Genomic DNA, 27,561 nt, shown 5'->3' with positions numbered 1-27,561 from the left:
TATTCTCCATACCACACCCGTTGTCATCCACCACCTCTTTTTAAATCATAGCAAAGAGGGGGGGTCCTACCCATCGTCCTGGGAACAGAATGATTGTAATAGCATCCTGATCTGCACTAAAGAAAAATACATTTTAAAAAAATGAAACCAAAAAACCGACGGATGCCCAAACAAAATTAGCTTCCAGCTTCATAAGAGTATAGAGTGCTCAGCTGGCACCAGCTTTGGCTCTTCCAGTTATTGCTCACGCGTCCCCCACCCTTCTCCATAACCTCACTAGTAATAATCCCTCCCTTCTTTATCTCTACAACCATTTCCTCCCTCCTATATATACCTCCTCCCTCAAGAGTACCTTTCCCTCATAGCAATCACAGTCTCTCTCTCTCTCTCTCTCTCTTTCTTTCTCTCTCTCTCTAAAAATGGCTGTTTCTAGTATTGGGTTTTCTGGGTGTGTATTGGTTGGTCTGGTGGTGGTGGTCATGAGTTCTTTAGTAGTTGCCACCTCTGCTGGTAACTTCTACCAAGACTTTGATTTAACATGGGGAGATAACCGTGCCAAGGTATTCAAGGGAGGACAGCTTCTGTCTCTCTCTCTAGACAGGGTCTCTGGCTCTGGCTTCCGCTCTAAGAATGAATACCTCTTTGGGAGGATTGATATGCAGCTCAAACTTGTTGCCGGCAACTCTGCTGGCACTGTTACTGCATACTATGTATGTCTTAAAACTTTCTTCTTCATTTTTTCACCATTTTCTACTCATCTTTTACACACACACACACATGTATGTATGCCATTAGATCATGACTATTGCATGCCCCCAAAAAAGTGAAAGTTGACGACTCATAAACAACTTTCAAGATTTTGCATCTCAGTAGAATTTTAGCTTGATGTTTACCACGAACCAAATGAAACATGTGATATTAGTAAAGTAACAAGTGGCATCATGAGATTGAGCTTTGATTTTAACTGCTACTTATTTGATTAAATGATATATTTCATTTCTGCTGACGCAACAACTACTGGTTTACTTGAGGTGGACCTGTGGTTAGCCATCTCCAATCAACTGGTATCGTGTTAACAATATTTTTTACTTGCTTTTTTTTTTCTCTCAAAACATAGAGGGTACTTTAGTCAATTCCTTGATGTTTCTAACTCGATGAAATATTTGAGCCTTGCCAATTTTTCTTAAAGATCAAAAGAAATACACTTGATGAGGATCCATAAAGGTGTCTCTAATGCATAGATATTATACCATGAAAAGTCATTTTCATGGCATGCTTTCCAAAAACACCCTCAAAACTTTAAAGCAGATTTTTCTGATCTATTTATAGTCACATATATATAAACGACTGTTAACCTTTTTTTTTTTTTTTTTTTTTTTTTTTTTTTTTTTTTTTCTATTGCAGTTGTCTTCTCAGGGGCCAACTCATGATGAAATCGACTTTGAATTCTTGGGAAATCTTAGTGGTGATCCTTATATTGTGCACACCAATGTATTCACTCAAGGCAAGGGAAACAGGGAGCAGCAGTTCCATCTTTGGTTCGACCCCACCAGAAACTTTCACACTTACTCCATTATATGGAAACCCCAACATATAATGTAAGAATATTAAACATCCCATGCACTTTCCTCCCTACCATTTTCTTGCTTCTTTATGTTCAAAGTTGCACAGTACTGCATGCTGCAACATACACGAGGGAAATGGATTCCATGAATGACGTACCATATTTTTCATAACTTTATATGAAATGAAACAATTCCCAACATATTTTTTATTCTCTTTTCAGCTTCTTGGTCGATAACACTCCATTGAGAGTATTCAAGAATGCAGAATCGATTGGCGTTCCTTTCCCAAAGAGCCAACCCATGAAGATTTACTCTAGCCTTTGGAACGCAGACGACTGGGCCACGAGAGGGGGATTGGTGAAAACTGACTGGACGAAGGCTCCCTTCACAGCTTACTACCGGAACTTTAAGGTTACAGCATTCAAGAGTACAAGCTCTCAATCGGATTCTGCATGGCAGACGAACGAGCTTGATGCCCCAGGCCGAAGAAGACTGAGATGGGTGCAGAAATACTTCATGATTTACAACTACTGCACTGATTTAAAACGCTTCCCGCAGGGTTTTCCTCCTGAGTGCAGCTCGCGATCGAGGTTTCTGTAAAAGAAAAAAGCTGATAGAATCGGTCGAGTTTGAATGGAGTCTGTATAATATATATATATAGTTCATGCGTGTTGGTGGGTCGAGATTCTATACATGAACTACTTCTGGCCTCTTGATCGACCTACACTTGTCACTTGAGCTTGAGAATGATCTGGAACCATGCAGCAAATAAGTTAAATTCTTTTGTGTCTTGTTTGTTAAGAGGGGACTCACTTGATGACTCCTTACTCTGTTCAGCCGCCCTGTAAATTTTATCGCTTTTCTTCAAATAATAAATTTACTACTATTCTACTTTTTTTTTTTTTTATTTTCGAATTTGAAGGATGAAAGCAAGTGAAATAGGGAAAAATTACCATAAATTGTTGCCGGAACTTGAGGGTCTCACCTTGATCCATAACATAATTATGGAAACATCATTCTTTTATCATTTTTTTTTAATTTAAACATTATAGATGTATATTCACCAAATAATAATAATAATAATAATAAAAAAGTAAATTAACACTTTTTATAATTTAAGGATCATTTAGATAACTAATTTTTTGTGTCTTAACTATCATGTCTCAGTGAACGAGGAGAGACCAATTGAGATTTATTTTCCGAATTGAGAAAAAAAAAAAAAAAAGTGACAAAATTCTAGAAAAGTGACAACTTTAATTGTATTGACAACGCATGTTAATAAAGGAGCTTTTATGGAAGGGCGCCCTTTTGTTTGGGGGAAGACCTGACCAGACCTGACCCTGCCTTCTATTATTGTCATACGTCACACGTCAAAATATCTGAGACGTCTAGGCAGCAAGCATTTGAAAAAAGATCGCGATAGGGAGTATTTAATTTGACAACACTCAATAAAAAAAAAAATATTTTTAATTTCCTGATTTTTCGTAGACTAAAATGATTATTTATAAGGCTTTTTATTTTTAAAAAATAAAAGAAAAAATTATTTATGATTGTCAAGTCAGACTTCAAATTGAATGTTAGGTAGAAAAAACACGTGGCATTACTATCCAACTTTGATAGCATTTCGTAAAATTTGGCGTTTTTCATCGCTCTTCGTTCATCTTTTATATTTTTAAAAGAAAAATTTTAAAAGTCAATAGATTATAGTATTATGCCACGTCAATAGCCGGATAAAAATTAGAGTTGCTGCTAAGCTGTCGTCCAGTATGGATTGTTGAGCGTATTTTTAGATAAAATTTTCTTATTTTTTAAAAATTTTTTTTAAAAATTTTTAAAAATTATAAAAAAAATCAACATACTAATAATCACTTCTTTAATCAATAAGTTAAAAAAATGTAAAAAAATTTAAATATATAAACTGTAAAAATGAGAAGATAAAATAAAACTACACAATAATATTATTCTAAAAGTAAATGGGAGTGTAATTAGTAAAATCTACCAAGTCCCAAACCTTTTATATATATATATATATAGATAGAAATGGCATCTCTAGAACTGATAATCCCGAACCCACCATTTACAAAATCCTCAGAGTCATTCCCCTCTCATTCAGCCATTCCCCCCCCCAAAGCCCTCAAAGCCCTCTCGAACCTCAACCATTGAAGCCAAGCATAGCCACCGACCTCAGCCAAGCACGACCTCAGCCCTCCCCACCACTGCCTCAGCCCTCCCGAGGAGATCAGTCCCCAAGCCCTCGGTCCCTCAGTCCGCCAAATCCCTCAGTCTCATCTCAGTCCACCAACGAAGCCCTCAGTCCACCGACGCAAAGCCGCCCTCAGTCCACCGACGCGAAGCCACCCTCAATCCATCGAAGCCCTCAGATCTGCATATGAGGTTTAGCATACATTTCTTTCTTTTTTTTCTCTGTTTACTCCATCTTTTTTTTCTCTCTATATTTGCTACAAACTAATGTTACCCTTCTGCAGATGTTGCTTGTCATGGCTTTGCCTCTCTCTCGGCAACTCTAAACCAACTCCCTGGTTTCTTGCCTATACATGCTTAAAGACTAAGCCCTCCCTGTGGGGGAGTATAAGGTATTGAGAGCTTAACAGTTTCTAGCCTTTTGAGGGTATAGTTTTGGAAGTTTAGGTTGCAGAATGTAAAACCCTTGGTAGTTTTGGGATTAAAAGTGTATTTAACCCTTGTTTTAATTTTGATTTTCCTTTTTCTCCTCTATTTAATTGAATTTTGATTTATCTGATGGTTTCATATCATTGGAGAATCTGTTGTTCTTTGCCAAGAATTTTCCGGTATAGCCTGTCATCTTTGAATTATTATAGTTCTGCTTCTTTTGAATTATTTTCTTTAAAGATCTAAGATTATATCTCGCTTCCTGCTTCTCATATTTCTTTTTTTGTCTTGTGGGCTTGAATTGTTGATTGTCTTTTTCTTTTTAATAATTTTATTATCGGTTAATAGTTATATGAGGATTATGGTTGCATGATAAATCATAAATGGGTTTTCTTTAGTTTTGATGAACTTGCAAATTGACTGCCCCAGATTTTACTAATTGATAGATGTCCTGAGTGGCATGTGTGAGTTCCGTGAATTTTATGTTAAGCAGGTGATATATGCATGCGAGTTAACCTAAGAAGTTGTTACCATTGTATTCATCTGTCATATATGAGTTTTTTAAAAGAAATCTGGGGATTGAGATCAGTTCCAAGAATTTTTTGTTAAGTAGGCGATATATACATGCGAGTAAACCCGAAATTATATAGGACTTGTGTACGAATAAGGAACATTTGTACATTTCCAACAATTGGGTTTTCTTTATTTCCAATTATTGGTTGATGACCATAATAATTTCCTTATTCACATTCTCCATTGCCAATCTTGCCACCTACGGTTTCTTAAAGAGTGTCTTCTCAAGCCTTGAGTTACTATTTCCATATTTTCTCTCAAAAAAAAAAAAAAAAAAACTATTTCCATCTTTTCTTTTGTTAAATTATTTCTGGTATGCATACATGTTATGAGTTGTTTTTTTCCTTGGTTGCTACAGGTATATACATTGAAAGTTTAATATGCAAAGGACACTAGAAGGGAAAACATGCAAAGGACACTGCAGCTGAGAAATTTGGAGTTGATCAATTTGAAGAATTTGATGGTTGATGAGGGTCACTTAGCTGTTTTGATAATGGTTTAATGTGTGATTGTAAATGGTTGAATGGGTTTAGTTTGTAAATGGGTTTAGTTTTTATCTATGGGTAAATGTGTGCTTGTAAAATAGTTGAATGGGGTATGGAAACTATTTTTGTTGTGAGTTACTAGAGCCAAATGGTCGGTCTTATACAATACAAAATTATGGTGGACTTGTAAGAGTTAATATGTAAATGAAATACAAAAATTCCTGATCATTTATGCAAGTTGATCAATCTTATAGGTTATGGTTTCTAATTTTTTCCCTTTGTCTTTTTGGTTGTAACTAACAATTAGATCCTATACAAGTACAAAGAGGAGATAAAGAGATTTCTTGACCATATGGAAAACAGGTTTCTTGACCCTATGAAAAATATTTATTTTGCTGCTATAATTTTGAAGTAGATTTGACTTCATACTTGTCTTAAGTTTCTATTTTTAAAGTAATGGAGTATAGTTACTTTGATGCATGACTAAGCAATCAGTCCCCATGGTCCCAAAGGTCAGCTACGCTTTGCATTGGCTAGGATTAGAGGTCCATACTCAAAACCATTCTCTTGCACTGCCGAAGAATTTTCTTCAAGTGTAATATTTTCAAGAAGTGTAAATCATGATATGTAAAAGGGTAATTTGATATGTAGAACGGGTACTATATTTTTGAAGTGTAAAAAAATCAAGACTTCAAATCCATTAATCAAATATTCAGAACCTCATTTCATTGCATATAAATGAAGGCCACAAAACCTCATTCCATTGCATATAATCAGAACCTCATTCAAATCCCTCATTTAACCGTAACAAAATATAGTTTGGGCTGTCCAAGCAGCACCTCATTCCATCTCATCTAAATAACATACTCTCTACTTCACAAGTATTAATTAACTTTTACAATTCAACATACAACTATGGAAGGAAATACACCAGTTCAATTTTCAAAATAAAACAACAAGAATGTATTGTACTTCTCTAACTTGAATGTAAACAAACACAACAACAAAAACAAAATCAGCGGCTAAAGCCATTATTTGGCTGCAACTATTTCCATAAATCTTCAGTCTTGCAAGTATCCAAAGTGCTATCCAATCCCATTTTCGGATATCCATCATTATTTCTGTAGAAAAAAACAGAGAAACATATATGAGGGACTAGATTAAATTTCCAATAACAAACAAAAACACGTCTTAACAATACCTGTAGTCCAAAAAACAGCTCCACATGGGCATTATCCTTATGTCCCATCCCCGGTCAAATACACAAGAAGCTTAATACAACACCACCACAAATACAACTCTTTTTTCTTTGTGAGATTCTATTTTATCATCAACCACACTTATTAATAAGTGATACGAAAGAAATGGATCCTTCTATTTGGAGACAATAAGGGGATTGAGAGTATAGCTATTCTTTTTTAACAAGAAAAAGAGAAGAAATTGATCAAATAAGCAGCGTTGTTGACTATCTACCAATGAAAAATCAAGGAAAAAAATTCAAAGAACAAATAAAATTTAAAATAAAGAAAAGGCTAAAGCGAATAAAATTCCAATATTATGTTGAAAATTTTGAATCCCATATCAATATTAATGGCAATAACTTAAGAATCCTCTATTCAACACCACCAATTTTTTCCCAAAATACAATCACAAAGGAGAAAGCATCCATAATCTTGGCCATTAATCATATCTGGAGAACCAAGGAATGGCTCCAAAACATTTATAAGAGATATTCCAGATGAATTCACCTTTTGGATAAACATATATTTGCCACCCAAAGCAATATAAAAAAAAAAAAAAAAAACGAGATAATGCTAGACATTAGGAACTTCGGGGATTGCATGGGTATTTTTTTTCATGCTAAAAAAAAATCAGGGCAAGTTTTGTACTCATAAGACTATGCATTGTTTTAGTTCATAAAAAACTTTGAATTTTTCAAAGCACGTTCTTCTACCTTTTCACTAGGATTATGCACATTCCAAACGACAGGCAGCCCATAAAGTGCCAAATTGGGTCTAATACCTTTCTCAGCCTCAAAATCTTTATCTTTTAGCTACTGACAACCGAACTCCCATCTTAATCCCAAGCTAGAAACACTCTTCTCTCCTGTTAACACAACAAAAACCCAACTCAGATTTCAAGAATAACCACATTATAGAGAGACATAACATACCTAGAAGAGCAGAGGAAGAAAGGCAGTGTAAAAATGCACAGACACGACACAGGACAACCCATATAGAGTCACTCCTCGCCATGCTGCTATACTTTCCATGTTTCTCTCTCTATATCTCTCGGATTACTCAGATTATCCTCTTTTTCAATAGGGATTTTAGAAGAGAAACAATGAGAGATGCAGAAAACAAAGAAATAAAATAAGCAAAAAAGGGAAAACTAGCGGCAGGACTTTGAGTCGTGGACTAATATTTAAGCGTTGAAAATCACTAAAAGAAGAGAAAAATGGAAATGCTATATAAAAATTCTCTGAAAACTCAAGTATATGAACATACAAAGGTATATTGAAGCCCAGAAAACTCAAATCAAATTAAAAAAGAAAAAAGAAAACAAAGCCATTGACGATAAGGGGGAGGGAGGAGAATCTCACATTTACAAATGTATTAATTTGAAATCAACCCAAGCATAAATAAATAAGTATTACAGAGAGTGAATGAACGAGAAAATGCAAAGGAAATAGAGGGTGGGAGAGAGAGAGAGAGAGAGAGAGAGAGAGAGAGAGAGTTATTATAGAGGGGAGTGGCGGTGCTGGGAAGAAGTAGGAGCGGCGCGAGGTGGCGATGAATAGAGAGACGCCGTTGCGAGGTGGCGCTGGGAAGAGGAAGCCAACACAGGTTCGTGGCTAGGAAGGAGGGTGGGTTTCGCTGGATTCAAATCTGGTTTCGGGTTTGCTCTGTTCAACGAGCTCGCGGAAAGTGGCGGCGTTGGGGAGGAGCGCCGCTCGGTGGCGTTGACGAGAGAGACGGTGTCGCCGGGACGCACTGGGTAAAGGAACCTTACGTGGGTTGCTTTCGAGGGAGAAGGTATTCTGCGGAATGAGGATGAAATTATTCAAATTGCAAGTTTTGGTTTTTTTTTTTTTTTTTTTTTTTTTTTTTTTTTTTTTTAAATTTTAAGATGAAGCCACGTAGTGTGTGCAACGAGTGCACTGCTACAGTGACTTCTACGTAGCAAACCTCTTCTAGGAAATGTAATGCTTAATATAAATTTAAAGTATATAAAGTTCGTGCAGAGCTTTTTTTTATTTTATTTTAAATATAAGATCCATTATAAAAATACAAAATTTATTTATTTAGGTCTCACTTTTTTAACGAGGCAGGCGTACCAATCAGTTTCCTTCACTACGACTTAGTTTGAATGTTGAGGTAATTTTAGATGATTTGAATTTATATGTAAATAGTAATATTTTATAAATATTATTGAAATATATTTAAATATAAATAGAGTAAGATATATGTTTGAATAAATATTTTTGTTATGTACAAGTAAGTTTGCATACTAATCTGTATACTAATATTTTTGCCTTCATATTCTAAATTTAAATTAATATTATTTTTAATAAAATCTACTTTCTAACTATTCATATTGAATAAATATACATATTAATATAGAAAATCACTTATAATTAAATTTTTCCGAATACTGTGATAAACTTAACTTTTCAAAAGTAGCCATAGTCTCGCTTTTGTTACATGTGAACGCAACATGACGATACTCTATGCTGTCATAAAAGCAAGCACAAGTCTGGCACAGAGAATGACATGGCTACTCTGCTTCTTTGAAAATTTCAAAATTTCATCAAGTTGTTTTGGTCCCATTCAATGGTGCAGCAAAACACAAGGGAAGAAATACAAAAAAAGAAAGGTACCTTCTTTTCAGAAAAATCAAAGTCACGAGAAGGCTTATCAGATAATGAACTACCCAAATTTATTTTCCCGCATAAAACTAATGTAAGTGAGTCATTTGGCATACACTTTTGAGTAGTACTAAAGATTAGGCCTTTCTCGACTTCTTCCCAAATGATTTGGATAACTAACATTAGGGAAGAACAACTATAGGAATTATTTAAACAAAACGTTATCTATCCAATGGAATGTCTCGTCTTCATCATGGTAAGTGTCAAAGAAAGTAATCCATAAACTTATGGTCACAGAAAAAAGCCTTATGCATATTATATTTAAAAATTTCCAGGAATTATAGATGATTATTTACCCTGCAGCCTAAAGCAGCCATGACATCCTGTTGCTGTTGTAAATAAAACTTTCTTACGCTTAAAAAAATAAAAATAAAAAAATAAAACTTTCGTACTATATTTCAATCTATCATCAGATTCCATATTAAAAAACTGTAACAAAGCATAGGGCTTTGTGGGTGTGCCCCTTGTGTTTCCCCATATTGGAATGCCAAGCAATAATGCCCGGTATTACTCTAGGCGTTATGCTTGGAGTTATGGGTGGTAAAGGCTGGCCTTTAAGGATAGTCGATTGTTACCATACAAGGATTGTTTTTAAATTAGTCATCATTCTCGAGATATGCATGAATTCTGGTTTTGGAATACCCTCTTTCAAATATTTCTTTTATGTGAAAAAGCCCCTAGGATGTGAGCATCTTGAGTGTCTCTAGTTAATTAATGTAGTGCACTCACACATAGGGTGGAGATGAACTCAGATTGAATAGAGATTTGAACGCTAGATTCACTAGTGGAACAACTACACAAATTGACCTTGAGGTATTTCCTTCAGTTGTGAATATTTTCATGAACTCTAACATTGGTATCAGAGCATGATTTGTCGTTCCCAGTGATATATGTCTCTATTTTGTTCATGATATAAGCATGCCTATTTTCTTTTATGCGTAGATTTACTCAGAGAATGCACTACTTTTATATGTTTATATTTACATTCCTAAGCATTTGTTTGAGCCTCTATTGGATAAATAAGGATATGTTTTATGTTGTGTAATATACCTATATCTATATGAACCTTTGTTTTGTGTCATTGAAAAATATATCTAATCATATGAGTGAGCCTCTGTGTTATATATTTCGGATCATGTTGAAAAAAGGGGAAAGCAAAGATGCAGAGACTCATGATGGCACTGTGAGTGCTCCTCCAGCCTAGAGCAACGTTGAGATGTAGCAACTCACTGTAGCAGTGACGACTCTGGCGTTGCTGTATTTTTTTATATAGTTACTGTTCATATGAACAATACCCTAAACTAATGAAATAGATGACCCTCTTCGGTCATCTATGTTCAAAATGGGCCTGTGCTGGTTTTAATAATACAGATCGGCCTATATCTCTTTCTTTTAAAAAATAAGGGTGTGGGCTTATTTTTCGGTCCAACCTTTTGGAGGAGGCATATTATGCATAAATAGATAATCTCTCTCTCTAGTCTTGACATTTAAACTATGAAATATGTGAGTGTTGCTCTTGTCTTACCACGTAGCACATTCCACTATTGATGGGGATTAGATGCATGATATGCGGTCGAGCTAACATTACTTTTCATTGTACTTTGATCTAGTATTTCTAACATGAAAATATTCATAGCAGAAGAGAGAATACCCTAGGTCAGTCTTTGTAGTGATTCTACAAGTGAATCTAGAGTACAAAGCTCCAGTTGATCTGAGTTCATCTCAGCCTGGTACGTTAGTGTGCTACATAGATAAAATTAGAGACACACTCAAAATACCCACAACCTAAGAGATTTTTCATAGAGACAAATATTTGAGAAAAGGTATTCAAAAACCAAAATTTGTGTCCATCTTAGGAAGGATGACTAATTTAAAATCAATCCATATATGGTAACAGACGGATGGCCTTAGGCTAGCCTTTACCACCCATAATCTAGGCATAAAGCCTGCAGTAATGCCAGACATTACTGTCTGGCATCCCAATATGGGAAGCACGAGGGGCGCGCCCACTAAGGGTGCTTCTCTACTTTATTGCATCTCTCACTTGCATATAGTGGGCATGCCCCAAACATGTATCTATGAAGTTATTCTTTATATCGTTCATACAAGCAAATAGGTTGTGCAACTGCCAAGTACACCTTAAAACAAATATATGGGAGCACTATACCAAATCTCTCATAGAGAAGACCAAAATAGCAACATCCCTAAAGTGTCTTGTATGCCTTAAAGTCATTTGATCATATCTGAACAAGCATATTCAATCCCTCTTGAGTTCCATAAAAAACTCAAAACTATATTTGATCACTTTTAAGTCATCCCAATGTGTTCACAAATTTTGTCACTATCACATTGTAGCACCATTTGACGTCAACAAACACAACCAAGGATGCATTGTCGAATAATTTCTCTTCGCCTTCATGTCACTTAACTTTAATCCAACTTCTTTTTGAGCAATGCCTCTTTAGACTGTATTAATCATGGTCATAGACAATATGTGAGAGTAGCAAATATTAGAAACTCTATCTTATGAAATAGTCAAAGTTCAAGAAGGGCACTAAAAAATACCAGACTCACACAAAGAAGAAATAGAGAACCATTCATTCACTTCCATATCTGATCGTATAAGCACATTTAGTATGAAATACATATTACTGTAGATTTGTATTTCTCAAAGAGCATATGTTCATGTAAAGCACTATATGAATCTTATTCTAGATATCCTTTTTTCATCTAACCTGAATCTCTCCATTTGCTCACCTCCAAGACGTCAAAGAGAGTCGCATATGGCTAACTACAAGTTACATGGATTGTAGGGTGTCCATGCATGGTCCTCTTAAAAAAGATGGGCCTCATCTTAAATCCCACTAAGGTGACATATTTTTTATGTCTTGCAACTTATCATTCTCTGGACAAGTATAGAGTGACACAATGTTTTATCTCTGCTTGTTGCCTCTTTGTAGCATAAAAAAATGATCGCTTATATGAGTGAGTTCATCTAAGTCTGTTGACATACTTTGTGTATCTGTACAAGTCATGCCATATGATAAAGATAAACAAGAAAAAATATAATATTGCATTAATATCTCAAATGAAAGTTTATATTACTTTGTCAACTGAAAAATAAATTATAATCGAAGTCTACGCAGTCCTAAATTCCGAATATGAGCCATAAAAGCATATCTTGCTATGAGCTTGTTAGAGGATTAGCAACCATGTGACTCGTAGAAATATGTTTTAAGACCACTTCCTTTTTGTGGCACCATGTCTCTAACATAGTGGTATTGGATATCAATGTGTTTAGTTTTTTCATGATATTTAGGTCCTTAGCATATGAGAAAGTAACCATACTATCGCAAAAAATCATCATTGGATCAGAAGTATCAGTGCAAATATATCTAGTGGTTAAAGGAACCTCCTCAACCAAACTGCCTTCTGAATTGTTGTTGAACATGCTATGTACTCTGTCTTTGTGGTGGATAAGGTTATGCATGGTTTTTTCTTGCTACTCCATGTAATGTTGCAATTGTTCAGTAACAAAACATTCCCAATTGTCTGCTTTGCCTTGTCTAGGTCATTACCCTAATTATCCTCACTGTAACCCTCATTTGCAAATCTCAACCTTGATAGCACAATACATAGTATGCATTTTTCTTGAGATATCTCAAAACCCTCTTGACTATTTTTGAATGGGCTAATATGGGGTTAAATTGGAATATATTGACCAAGCCAACAACATAACATATGTATGGCCGAGTACACATTATTGCGTAGATCAGGCTACCAATAACGCTATCATAAGGAACAAGGGCCACCTTCTCGATTTGTCTTAAAGTCTTCAAACACATTTTTTTGGCATAAGCTATCACCTTTAGCAATAGAGGTATCCATGAGCTTACAATTACTTATTTGGAAGCGTTCAAGAATCTTCTTTATGTAAAATCTATTGATACAAACTCATAACTCTATTTGAACAATTTATATAGATCTAAACCCCAAAAATGCATTTTGCTTAACCCACGTCCTTCATCTCAAAGTTGAAGGACAACCACTCCATAGTGGTGACATTCATACCCTTGTCATTTCCAACCAATAAAATGTCATCAACAAATAAGGACAATAATACGAAACTCATTTTGAACCGTTTTACACAAATGCAGTCGTCTTTTGCAATCATCGTAAATACATTCGAGATAATTGTTTGATGGAATCGAAGATACTACTATCTAGATTATTGCTTTAAGCCTTATATAGATCGCTTGATCTTTCACACTTTACGCTCTAGACCTCTAACCACAACTCGTGGGTTGATTCATATAGATCTCTTCATCTAATTCTTCATTGATAAAAGTAGTATTAACGTCCATATGATAAAGTTTTAAATCCAAGTATGCTACTATGTCTAGAATAAGGTGAATTTAGGCAAACCTTACTTTTGGAGAAAAAGTCTTCTCATAGACAACACCCACTTGTTGGTTATAACTAGTGGCGGAACCAGGAATTTGTTTTGGGGGGCCTAGTAAAGCTAAAAATATAATAAGATGTTTTTCATTCTATTTCTATATAATTTTTTCTGCAGTATAGAACAATCAGATAGTAAAATTTAAAATAAAAATAAAATACATTTAATGCAACCTATGTATTAAAAAAGTATATCATGTGTGATACCCCATATGATATGTATAAGGGTAGGTGGTGTATGGGATCCCACATTGCTTGGGAAGGAGAAGTTCTTGCTCTTTATAAGGTTCCAATGGGGCTCCAATTGTATCATTGACTAGTCCTTTTGGAGTATAGGCCATATGGTTTGGGCCTTCCATTGGGGCGTTACAAATGGTATCAGAGCTATCCCAACCAGAAATGTGGGACTTGAGCCGTACCACCTATAATGGACAGGCCCGACGAGGACGTCGGGAATTTAAGGGGGTAGATTGTGATACCCCATATGATATGTATAAGGGTAGGTGGTGTATGGGATCCCACATTGCTTGGGAAGGAGAAGTTCTTGCTCTTTATAAGGTTCCAATGGGGCTCCAATTGTATCATTGACTAGTCCTTTTGGAGTATAGGCCATATGGTTTGGGCCTTCCATTGGGGCGTTACAAATGGTATCAGAGCTATCCCAACCAGAAATGTGGGACTTGAGCCGTACCACCTATAATGGACAGGCCCGACGAGGACGTCGGGAATTTAAGGGGGGTAGATTGTGATACCCCATATGATATGTATAAGGGTAGGTGGTGTATGGGATCCCACATTGCTTGGGAAGGAGAAGTTCTTGCTCTTTATAAGGTTCCAATGGGGCTCCAATTGTATCATTGACTAGTCCTTTTGGAGTATAGGCCATATGGTTTGGGCCTTCAATTGGGGCGTTACATCATGTGTCAAGAACAATATATCATTAAAATAACATAAGGATACTCATAAATATATCAAACAAAAGAAACATAATGTCTAAAATTGTAACCTATGTTCTTCTAAAAAACAAAATCATCAAGTATTGAATGTACATCAAAATTTTTAGTTATTTCTCTTTCAATATAGATAATTAAATTATTTGCTAGAAACTCATATTCAATTTTGTTGCGAAGTCTTATTTTAACAATCTTTATAACTGAAAATGCTCGTTCACTGGTCGCTGTATATACTGGAAGAGTCAAAACAAGACGAATCAATCTATCAATAAAATAGTATGTCTTTGATTTCTCTATCTCTACCAATCTTCAATATAAATTTGTAATGGATGACAAATTTGAAACTTCGGATTAGAAAGCATATCAACTTCAAAATGCTTCAATTAAAAACTTAAATTAATTTTCTCATTCTCAGAAAAATCCAAAGGATAATACTCTTCCACAAGATGACATATATCATCAATATTAAAGAATTTATAAACATTCTTTGGATCCAAAACTGAGCTAAGGGTTAAAAGTTTTGTCGCTCCTTCACTAAACCTATTGTCAAACTCTTGCATTTGAAAGTCTATATAGCATTAAATATTTCAAAATGATAATGATGCTCTATCGTAATGTGATCTCATTGATGAAGATCACAACCTTGGACATAACGAGAGCTCAAATTCTGGAATGTCAATATTAAATTTTTTGGAGAAAGAGACAACATTCTCAAGCAAATTTTCCCAACCTTCATTTCTCAACTCTTGGATGAGTCCTTTTGTAGTAGAAACCATATTCATAGCATTCAAGATGTCTTGAGATTTTTGCTGCAAAACTTGATAAAGAACATCAGTAATACCCATGATTTCGTTCATTAAATACAAAATAAATATAAATTGGAATGATGTAATTATTTTATAAGCAGAATTTGCATCCTTGCGTTGAGAATAAGTAGATCATTCTTTTATTATGTTTTCAAGTATCGAGCAAGTGGCTCCAAACATTCGTTGTAGACTGCAAATATAATAAAAATGAGAACCCCAACGAGTATCACTGGCTCGTTTGATAGTAGGGGTGATACCTGCCCCCTACGGGGCGATGTAGCCCCACCCCCGCATGGGCTGGGTGGGCGAGTTTCATCCCTATCTCCATCTCAGGATTACAGGGGTGAGGGAGCCTGTCCCGGATAACGGGGTGCGGGTGGGGGGGGGGGGGTCGTCCATCCACCCGCCCTCCAAGCCCTCTACTGGGCCAAAGGTCCAGAAGTGAAAATAGCTCAGAAACTGCTGAAATCCATAAAATTAAAATTAGTAGCTTTTTTTTTTTTTAAAGAGTTAAAAAAGAAGAAGTTACATGAATAAAAATAATATATACATGATACAAATTTATATAATTAAGACTCTAATGAAGTACTACTATCGACTAGAAATCTACTACCTAATAAACTAATAAATAATAATAATAACTAAACTATTACAAAAATAAAATGGAAAGTCTAAACAATGACAAAATTACAAAGAAAAAAGTGTCAAATGGACATTTTATCAATATTACAAAATTACAAATAAAATACATAATACATACAACTGATTCAAATTTCAATATTCTAAGAAATTAAAAATCTAAAAATAGAGGCGAGCTGTTTGGATTTTTAATTGTGACATTTGGGGCGGCCGGATAGGTAGTCTTTTGAGGTTTGAGTACATATTCATATTGTAGTAGAGGTAGACATCGTCTGAGTCGTTTCATGTGTTGCTACAACAATCAATACTAAAATTAATACTGATGAAATCGAAATGAATATAAATAAATCAAAATAATAAAATAAAAATAACAACTACCAGATGGTCCAGATTCACACTGATCACCACCCTCTTCGTCGGTCTCTTTAAAATCTAAAACATCCAGAACATAAATATCTTTTTTCAGCGTCTAACTCTGTGTGCATATCAATGTCTCCACATTTGTAGGGGACAATGAACTATGGAAATGATCCAATATGCACTCTCCGGTACTAAAGACAGACTCCTAGGCAATGGCGCTAATAGGGATGGCCAATATACAACTGGCAATCTCAGAAAGGATGAGATATTTTTTTGATGCTGCCTTCCACTATCCTAATATGTCGAAATCATCATTATCTTGAATAAGATCACTTGACAATAATTGTCTAACTTTGAAACCACCTCTGTAGATTGACAAACTAGTGTGGGATTATGTGTGAGGGTCTTAATCCATGCCAATCTAAGCTTCTTTGTTGCCTCGGTGTCTGGAGGAGATGTTGGGGGTAGGTGTAGCTGTAGTAGATAAAATATCACCCTTAATTGCATTAAACTTATCATATAATTTATAAAGGGTACCTCAGGCCATCTCACCAATAAGATCAGTCAATGTCTGATCGTGCGCAAATCCCAAACCGTATAACATGCTTGAAATTTTTAGACGAGAATCAAGAATAACAGCCATATATAATAAAATATTTAGTCTAGTCAAATCTCCTCAATACTTGTCATATTTGACCCTCATGATCAATGCCATGCCCTTCATCCTTAGATTGAAACCCCTACACATGTCGTCTAATTCTTCTTTCACCCTACATATTTGTTGACAAAATTCATAGGATGTAAGGTGCAAAGAAGTAGATAACTTCAATGTGACATCGTAAAAAAACTTGATAAAATCAACAAAAGTAGAAACTACCTCCCAATCGTCATCATTAAGCTTTCCTAAACCTCCGTGCTCATCAAAGTATTTGACATATTGAATGTTTTCATCACCCAATAATTGAAGGCTGCCTTATATTCTTGAGCCGCCTCCAACATCAAGAAGGTTGAGTTCCATCTAGTAGGAACATCAGTACAAAGACCATTCTTTGATGTTATGCCCACAGTTTTCGCAACAATCTTGAATTTCTCCAATCTAGAAAGAGAATACCTCACAAATTTCATAGCCAGTCTAACTCATGCAACCGAGTCATTAACATTTTTCAACCTTTCAGTCACAATTAGGTTCAAGATATGTGTAGAACATCTAACATGTAAATATTCACCACTCAATAATGTCTTATTTGCCTTTCTAAGATAAGTCTTCAGATATCCCAAGGCGACATAATTAGACGAGACATTGTCAATAGAAGCTGTCAAAACCCGTGCCAACCCCCACTCCTTTGTTGAGGCCTCCAAGACCTTCCTAATAATCTCACCCTTGTGATCAGTTATTTGACAAAACTTAATAATCAATGAAGAATCTAATTAGAATCAATGAAATGAACATTCAAAGACATATAATTGAAATTTTGGACAGAAGTCCAAGTATCGGTAGTGAGGCAAACTACCAAACCCAACAATTGGCCCATCAAAACATATTTATCGTTCCAATACATCTTTTTAATATCTTTTGCCACAGTGTGGCAAAAGGAAGCGTAAATCTAGATTCCAATTCTTGGACAAATTCTTGAAATCCTCTCCCATCTATAAACTGAAAATGTAGCTCGTCTATGATAACCATATGAGCTAACTTCCTTTTACATTCATCAGCATTATATTTCGTATACTCCTTCAACGTTGGACCTCTACTACTCCCATTTGCCATTTTTTTTAGTCTAATTTTTAGTCTAGATTGACTCTTCTCTAGTAAAGATCTTAATATTGCGCTCTTCCTGCATTGTTCCTATAGATAGACTTTTAATTGAGATGTATTATGTTTCCTATAGTGACATTTATATATTTTCTCACAATAATTACATTTAGCTGGGGGCTATTGGGGTCACCACCTTCTAATTTGGTAAAATGAGGTCAAATTATGAAAACAGATTTATTGCTTTGTGTGGGTTTGGAGGCGGGACATGGTGTGCTCCCACTCCCAAGGGTTGAAGTAGGGTTAGGTTCTGGGGTAGAGTTACTGGGGTAGGGGTACTGGTAGGTGTATGAGAGCTATTAGTGAAATCCCTTTGAGAAAACATTTCTGATTCTACAACACAATAAAAAATTATAAAATCAATTAACACACGACCTAAGAAAATCATAATAATACAACACACATGAAAAAACAAGACAAAGTGCAAAGCTAACACAATTTAGGGGTTTTGGATTGAAACTCCTAAATAAATCTCTCTAGATGCAGCAACTAATGTTAACTGTAATCGGTGAGCAAAACTATGAGCATAGTATGCATATGGACAATTTTTAAGAAATAATGCTTGCAATCATTTCCATTCACCACGCATATTACTAACACCATCATATCCTTGCCCACAAATATTTTGAATATCAAGACAATGATGAAAAATGTAGATATTTCATTCTTTAGAGTCAATACCAATGTATCTTTAACATGTACAAGATCAAAAAATTGTTCTTGAATAAAACCATCATTATCAACAAATTTCAAGATTATAGTCATTTGTTCCCTTTTAGACTCATCTCGTACAAGAACTTCCAAAATCTCTTTTTGAATTTTCGCTAAAGTATACTTTAAAGATTTAGGAGCATTTTCCAAAATAAGTTTTCCAACTTTATCATTATATGAAATCAAGAGTTTAAGCATCTCAAGGAAATTACCTCGATTTTTTGACTCAGGGGTCTCATCATGACCTTTAAAGGCACATCCTTGAAATGCAAGCCACCAAACAACATCAATAGATTTTTTGTTGAGAATTTGTTTAGAGTTTTGTACATTCATTACTTTATTAATATGATGTGATTGTTTTAATAAATCCTCACAAGATTTCACAATATTATTATGACAAGAGCAAGGATCCTCTTAATATGATTCAAAAAGACAGAATATTTTCCATCATTATTCTTCTTCTAATTTCTTAACCCTATGACAGTAAATACATCCCATCCAAAACGTTGAGATGCTTTCATTGTAAAAATATAACAAGATAAATAATATGCAACATCCTTTGATAGAGAATACTTTAGCCAAGATGCAAATTGAGCAAAGCAAGAAGCTTGAAAGGGACGAGGATGGCGCTTTTCAGACTCAGAAAATGGATATTTTGAGAGACGTATTTGATATGGACCCATTTTCAAGTAAACTCTTCTTATTTCATCATATTGATTGACTGAATAGTCCAACATAGGAGGATGTAATCCTGGATCTCGTTATAGAGAAAATATATCAATCTTTTTAGAATCAAGTGTTGACGATATAAAATGAATCTAGTTAGATTCCAAAATTGAAGAGCTAAGATCAGGATTTTCCTCAGGTTCAATCCTTGGAATTTTTGAAGAATTTTCTGAAATATAACTTCTTTTCTTTTGAAGAATGAGTTGATAGTATAGAGAAACTGAGAAAGAGAATTTGAATAAGATGACTCACACTAAATTTCATTTACAAGATAGGTATATATACATGTAGAAATGCTTGAGTTAAGCCAGAAATAAAGCTATTCTATAACTGCCTAATAAGTGTACATTTACAACTATGAGCTGTACGATTTTACACATTAAGAATTTGATATTGCAGAATCAGATTTGCAGAAATTGGTTGCTTGAGTTGCTGGGCTTGATTGCTTAATTTTGGGAAGAATTACAGCTTTCCTGATATGCCCCCGCAAGATGGAGGTGCCATCAGTAACTCCAATCTTGGAACGTAAATTTTGAAATCGTTGTCGAGATAGGGGCTTTGTGAGTAGATTTGCAAACTGGTCTAAGGTGTGAACATGATTGACAGTTATACGACCCTTCTTAACAAGATCACGGACAAATAAGAGATCAATTTCAATGTGCTTCATGCGTGTATGTTGAACAAGATTTAAGCTGAACTGAGTAGCTCCAATGTTGTCGTAGAAGACTTCTGGTGGCTGCATGAGTTTTATACCAAGTTCATTGAGTAGGGAATGAAGCCAAACTGTTTCAGATGTTGCTGCAGCTAATGCACGAAATTCAGCTTCTGTTGATGATCTAGAGACAACTTTTTGTTTGCGAGCAGACCATGAGATTGGGTTTGATCCAAGAAAGGTGATGAATGCCGTGGTTGAGACTCTTGTATCAGCGTCGGCAGCCCAGTCAGCATCAACATATGTGTCTAGTTTTAGTGGACTGTTCTACTGGATGAGGATGCCATGGAACAATGTGTTCTTGAGATGTCTTAGAAGTCTTTTGGCTGCAGTCCAATGAGAAGCTGTTGGTTTGTGCATGAATTGCGAGAGCCTATTGACTGTAAAAGCAATGTCAGGTCTGGTTAGGCATAGATATTGCAATGCTCTAATTATTCTTCGATATTCAGTGCTGTATGCAGGTTCGGATCCGTCATTTAAAGCAAGCTGTCTGGTTGTTGACATGGGTGTTTGAGTTTCTTTTGCCCCATCCATTGAAGTCTTATGGAGTAAATCTCGGATGTCTTTGTGTTGTGAAAGGAAGACACTTTTTGGTGGATGTATTTGTGTTGTGAAAGGAAGACACCTTTTGGTGTAGGAATAACTTCAATACCTAGAAAAAAATGTAGATTTCCCATGTCTTTCACAAAGAATTTGTTGCTGATTTTTTCGATGATGCTAGTAACAAGTGTCCATGTATTTCCTGTTATAATAATGTCATCAATGTACGCAAGATAGTAGCATAAGACATTGTTAGATGAAAAAATGAATAGAGATGTGTCTGTAATTGAGTGCACGAAGCCAAAGCTGAGTAGTGCATCTCGAAGTGCCTTGTACCATTGCTGTGGGGTTTGTTTCAAGCCATAGATGTTTTTTTTCAGTTTGCAAACAAAGTGTAGCTTGGACGTGTCTTCGAAGCCTGGAGGTTGATTCATAAACACTGTTTCATCAAGGCTGCCATGAAGAAATGCATTATTGATGTCAAGTTGCCGAAGTGACCATCCATTCATTACAACAATCGAGATTATCAGCCTAATTGTTGCTGGTTTTACAACTGGACTGAATGTCTGGGAGTAATCTATGCCTGGTCTTTGGTGGAACCCTTTAGCAACTAAGCATGCTTTGTGCCTACTAATGGTGCCATCTGGATTTCTTTTAATCCGAAACACAAACTTGCAGCCTACAAGGTTTTGTCCAGAAGCAGGAGGAGCAAGTTCCCAAGTTCCATGATTAAGCAATGCTATAATTTCTTCAGACATTGCCTTACGCCAAAGTGGGTCTTTTAGTGCTTGACTAACACATGTGGGTTCAACTAATTCAGGTAATGGGTATTTGGTGGTGGTATGAAATTGTTTTGGACAAAAAATGTTGTTCATGGACCTAGTAGTCATGCTATGAGTCCTTTGAGAAACAACAAGGGGTGGAGAATTTACCTGAGTTGTTGAGGTGGTTGCTGTAATGTCTGGATTGACAGGAGGGAGAGAGCTCTCTTCTTGAGGTGGTGTGATGCTTGGCGCTGGTGAAGGGTGATTGTCAGGTAATGCAAATTGCAGTAGTGGTCCAGAGAAGCAGGGAGTTGATTCGGGTACTTTGAACTTTTGAGCTGCCTGTTTTTGAGATTCAGGATATATAGTCTCATCAAAGGTGACATGCTGAGAGACATATAGACGTCGAGATGGTGTATGTAAGTAAAGATAGGCACTTTGTGTAGTCAAGTAACCTAAGAAGACACACGGGACAGACTTGGGTACAAGCTTGTTGTTGTTGTTGTTGTTATAAGGCTTAAGCCATGGGAAACATAAGCAACTAAAGGATCTGAGTTTGAGATAATTTGGTGCTTCCTTGAACAAGCTTCGAAAGGGAGATTTATGGATAAGAACAGGAGACGGCAACCTATTGATTAGGTACGTGGCTTTAGCAAAAGCATAGGACCAGAATTTTGAATGAAGACCTGCTTGACTGAGGAGAGTTTTCCTGTTTCAACAATGTGTCTATGACGTTGCTCTGAGACACCATTTTGTTGAGGAGTGTGTGGCGCTGTGGTATAATGGTTGATTCCATGAAGTGTAAGAAAAGATTGAAGTGCAATGAATTCTCCTCCATTATCAGAATATAGACTCTTGATTTTAGCATTGAATCGATTTTCAACCATTTTGTGAAATTGAGGAAAAACGATTCTCACATCAGATTTATTTTGTAGAGGGAAAAACCAAGCATATTTGGTGAAGTGATCAATGAAGATCACCTAGTATTTGTGACCTTGAATGCTGGTTTGTGGGGATGGACCCCAAACATCTGTGTATATTAAATCAAAAGGAGCCGAGCTTGTGAGACCATGTTTATGAAAAGGTAATCTGTGAGATTTATTGATAGAACATGAATTACAAGCATGAGAAACAAAAGATTTGTTGTCATGAGGAAGAGAAAATGACTTTATTAGTCTTGCAACAACTTTGGGGGAGGGATGGCCCAGGCGCTGGTGCCAGCCAGTTTTGACGTGTGTTCATTAACCATTGCAATGGGTTTAAGCACACCGATTTCAGGTAGAGGGTAGATGCCATGCTCACACTTGCCTTGAAGAAGAGTCTCCCTCGTCCTCTGATCCTTGACAAAAAAGACATTGGGATGAAATTCAAGAAACACGTTATTGTGTTTTGTAAAGTGATGAACTGAGATTAAATTTTTGTTAATACTCGGAACACAAAAAGTGTCTTGAATTTGAAAATTGCGTTTAGGAAAGGGCAAGGTGAGAGAACCTGAATGAGTGATTTTCAAACCTGAACCATCCCCGATAAGCACTTCATTTGTTCCATCATATTCCGAGTGAAATTGTAGATTTGACACTTGAGAAGTGACGTTATGAGAGGCTGCAGAGTGTATTAACCACCGCTGGTCTAGACTGGAATTAGTGGTTGTGCAGTGAGCCGAAACTTTATAAGGTTGTAGCTGTGGACAATATTTGGCAACATGTCCAAGTTGCTCACAGTATTGACACTTTGGCATGTATTTTTGTTGCTTGAAGTTGAGGGGCTTAGACTTGAAGTCGTTTTTCTGATGGAATGAAGATGATGGTTGCTGTTTTTTGGAAGGCCTGAAGTCCTTGCGCTGAGTGTTGTTTGCAGTGATCACCATTGATTGATTGTTGCTGTCTAACCTCTTGAGGTAAGACTCATGACCTATGAGAAGATTATGAAGTTCTTCAAATGATAAAGAGGATTCTCGGGCACGTATCGGTGCTACCATTTCTTTGTACTCATGGCCTAAGCCATTAAGAACATATAAGGTAATGTCATCAGCAGAGAGAGGGGCATCAATGGAAGCCAGTTCATCTGCAATGACTTTGACAGAATGTAAGAATTCTGCAACAGTGCGTGTACAACGTTGAATGAGAGTAAGATCCTCCTGAGTTGCATGACTCGTGTTCGGGAACAACTGGCATATAGCTTGGTCAGTTTACTCCAGGCTTGAGAGGATGTTTTTGAGACTGCTATGAAGGGTATCACAGCATCTGACACCGAAGTGAGAATGGCATTTAGGATTAGTTTATCCTGACAAAACCATTGAGTATGAGCAGCATTGGCTGCTGCATCAGAGTTCGTGGGTGGCATGTGACTGTTCCATCAACATAGCCATATAGATTATAGCCAAGAAGAAAGGACTCAAATTGGGCATGCCAAGAGGGATAGTTTGTTGGGGTGAGCCTTGTGGTGATCTGCTGGTTGGCGTTGATGGCCACAGGGGAAGGTGCAGAATTTGCCATTTGAGGAAGGTGAAGAAAGATCAGAATTTACTCATTAGAGAGAGGGCAATCTGATACCATAAAGAGAAACTGAAAAAGAGAATTTGAATAAGATGACTCACACTAAATTTCATTTACAAGATAGGTATATATACATGTAGAAAAGCTTGAGTTAAGCCAGAAATAAAGCTATTCTATAATTGCCTAATAAGTGTACATTTACAACTATGAGCTGCACGATTTTACACATTAAGAATTTGATATTGTAGAATCAGATTTGCAGAAATTGGTTGCTTGAGTTGCTGTGCTTGATTGCTTAATTTTGGGAAGAATTACAACTTTCCTTATAGATAGTTTTAATTTAGACATCATTCATTAAAATCAAATTTAAAATCAAGCAATTTAAATTAGTACACATAATCTATCAAAAGTAAAACATGAGAAATCAACAAAAATCAAACCGTGTATAATATACAATATACTTGAACATAGAGACTATCGAAGAGTGCAAAAACTAAATAGAACCATAAACAAAAATGAAATATAGCATTGATTTAAAATAGTGAAACATAAGTTAGAAACAAGTGATATAATCATAAATCATATATCACTTAATACTTTGAATCGAGATTGAGTCGGAGTAGAGTAGTCAATAGAGAAGAATACCTTGAAGCCTTGATGCCTGAAGGAGATTAGAGAGGGAGTGGGAGAGTAGGATAGGGCGTCATCGTCAGAGAAGCACTCAGTAATGGATGAAACTTGAAAAGGAATGAGTGAGAGAATTCTTAGTATGAATTTCAACTTGGGACTTCACTGACTTGCAATCAATGCAATGGATAATGGAAAAAGTTAAAAGAGGCTTTGGAAAATGGAGACTTGCAATGGCAGACTGCAATGGCGTGGGTATGTAGACTTGCAATGATTTTGAAAATGGAAAGGAGAGGCTAGAGTCTGCAGAATTGTAGGCTATAAACCATCAAACTTTTTTTTCTTTTTTTTTTTTCTATAGTAAAAACGCATCATCGTATTATTCAATCATTTTATTTTATGTGAAATATATTTTATTTATTATATTTTTAAATCAGATTAAAATTTTTTAAATTAGACTTATAAGTAATTAATCTATAAGAACAAAATAATTTTATAAAGGAGGGGCCAAGATAATTTTTTAGAAAGGGGCCAATACAAGATGAATTAATATCATCCTATTAAATCATAAAAAACTAATATATATATATATATATATATATATATATATATATATATTTCCAAACTTGGGGGAGGGGGAGACTAGTTATAACATTTCGCCACAAGGAGAGCTTTATACCTCTCTATTAACCTGCCCGCTTTGAGTTTGAGCTTTAAAACCCATTTTGTCCCAATGGTATTCCATCTGTGCGGTAGGTCTACCAGACTCCAAACCTAATTAGTCTTCATAGACTCAATTTCATTATTTAGTGCTTTCATTTACTTATCTTTAGTAGAAGATAAGAGAGCCTCTTGGATTGTTCTAGGCTCATCATCATCTTGCAAACTCACCATGAGAGTTTCTTTAAATCGACAGAGGGGAACATTTCCACATAAGCTCTTGTGTGGTTGAGGCTATTTTGGATGACCAACAAGTACTATGTTGCCACTTAGAGGTTCTTAGGAGCTTGAAGAATTCTCTCATTTTCAACTAGGATGCCTGAAAGTGGCTTTCTCTTGATTCATGATTCTTGGAGTTCCGAATTTCTATCAACCTCACCTTTAATTAATTGGAAATTCATCATTGATGAAATTCATATCTTGTGACTCAATTTCAAATACAGTTCTATCAAGTTGTTTACTGATCAATACATATCCCTTAGAGTGGTCTGGTTGCCTTATAAAGATACAATTCTTCCATTTAGGGCCCAATTTTTCATTTTTATTAGAAGAATTGTGAATGAAGCTCGCAGAACCCCACGACCACAAGTTAGCCAAGTTGGGTTTCTCACTAGTTCAAAGTTCATACAGAATGGACGATACTGATTTGGAGGGCATTCAGTTAAGGATGTAAGTTGCAGTCAAAAGTGCATCCCCCAATATGATATTGGTTGGTTTGCTTGCACCATCATTAACCTAATCATCTCAAGTAGTGTCTAATTTCTCCTTTCTGCCACGTTATTTTGTCGTGGCGTATACGACATTGTCAACTGCCATTTGATTCATTTTTAATCACTGATGTTTTTAAATACTTAGACAGATATTCAGGTTCACGGTCAATTCTTAGAGACTTTATACTCTTGTTTAATTGATTCTCAACCAAGCTTACTAATTGTTTGAAGCAGTCCAATGCTTCAGACTTGTGGAAGATCAAATAAATATGACTATATAGCAAAAAATATCTATAAATGTGATGAAATAGACAGACCTGTGTCTTCTCCTTACACTCATTGGGCCACAAATATCTGAGTAGATTGATATCAATGGAGAATATTCCCTTGTTGCTTTTCCAAATAGTTCTCTTTACTTTTCCCATCAAACAATGTTCACATCTGGACAATGTGATTTTAGCGAGATTGCCTATCAGGTTTTCTCTACCTCATCTAGTCATCCTATCTTGCCTGATATGACCAAGCCAAACATGCCATTTATACGAATCTAAATTATCAGATGCAGTGAGAAAAACAGTAGATTCATTCACATTTGAGTAATCCAAATCAATTATCATAAAATCGTCTGAAAGAAAAGCACGATATAACAAGTATTGTCCAAAAATATGGAAACACCATTGTTTTAAAATAAAATGTGAAAACCAAGTCTATCTAAACTAATTACGGAAAGTAAGTTTCTTGGTATTTCAGATGTGTATAACATATTGTGGAGTAATAGAGAGCGACTGCCTCGCAAATCTAGCTTAGAGGTACTTACTCTCAGCACCTCCACGCTATCTCCATTCACCTTGATACCGCGGTTCTCAACTGGAATCCGACGACACTCCCACAAGAGATAGGATAGGATAGGAGTAAGCAGCTTGTCAACCATCGCATGACTTGTTACATAAACAGAAAGAGAATAATTAGATTGTACCTTCTTCGGTTTAGTGCAGTCATGAGCGAAGCAACATTTTTTTTTCAACAGTTTAAACAATCTAGAAGGTTCTGACTCATTTTGCACACGTCTAGTGGCTACCCAATCTTGGTGATCTTGCATTTATGCCTTCATGCTTTGCGCGAGCTAGACTCAGCCATATAGGATGAATATTTTGGCTTGACAACCTCTAGGCGCTTGATCTTAAGTTTCAAGTAACGCAACACGTCATCAAAGATTTTGATGTTCTCATTGTGCGACAAATTTTGGCTCATTGTTTTCCAACTTTTGGGTAGCGAGCGTATCACTGCCTGTACTTGTTCCTCATTAATTAAATTGTTTCCGGCCACCTTAAGTTCGCAGATCATG

The 27,561-nt window shown here is 35.8% G+C and overlaps 1 protein-coding gene across 2 annotated transcripts; it reads left to right on the top strand.

The window, feature by feature from the left end:
* Positions 1 to 204: 204 nt before the first annotated feature.
* On the top strand, positions 205 to 25,392 carry LOC121266714 (xyloglucan endotransglucosylase/hydrolase 2-like). 2 transcript variants are annotated; one of them, XM_041170524.1, is made up of 4 exons: positions 218 to 710; positions 1,405 to 1,598; positions 1,787 to 2,210; positions 25,375 to 25,392. In XM_041170524.1, exons 1-3 carry the CDS (start codon positions 420 to 422, stop codon positions 2,163 to 2,165), a joined length of 864 nt encoding a protein of 287 aa, XP_041026458.1. In that variant the 5' UTR covers positions 218 to 419; the 3' UTR covers positions 2,166 to 2,210; positions 25,375 to 25,392. The 2 variants fall into 2 exon arrangements, with proteins under 2 accessions (XP_041026452.1, XP_041026458.1); XM_041170518.1 differs by lacking the exon at positions 25,375 to 25,392 and having other exon boundaries at positions 205 to 710; positions 1,787 to 2,452.
* The last annotated feature ends 2,169 nt before the right edge of the window (positions 25,393 to 27,561 follow it).

This window comes from Juglans microcarpa x Juglans regia, chromosome 1D, assembly GCF_004785595.1.
Source record: "Juglans microcarpa x Juglans regia isolate MS1-56 chromosome 1D, Jm3101_v1.0, whole genome shotgun sequence".
In the NCBI taxonomy this organism is placed as follows: domain Eukaryota; kingdom Viridiplantae; phylum Streptophyta; class Magnoliopsida; order Fagales; family Juglandaceae; genus Juglans; species Juglans microcarpa x Juglans regia.
The sequence above is the reverse complement of the archived record's forward strand: the minus strand, read 5'-3'. Positions and strand labels throughout refer to the sequence as shown.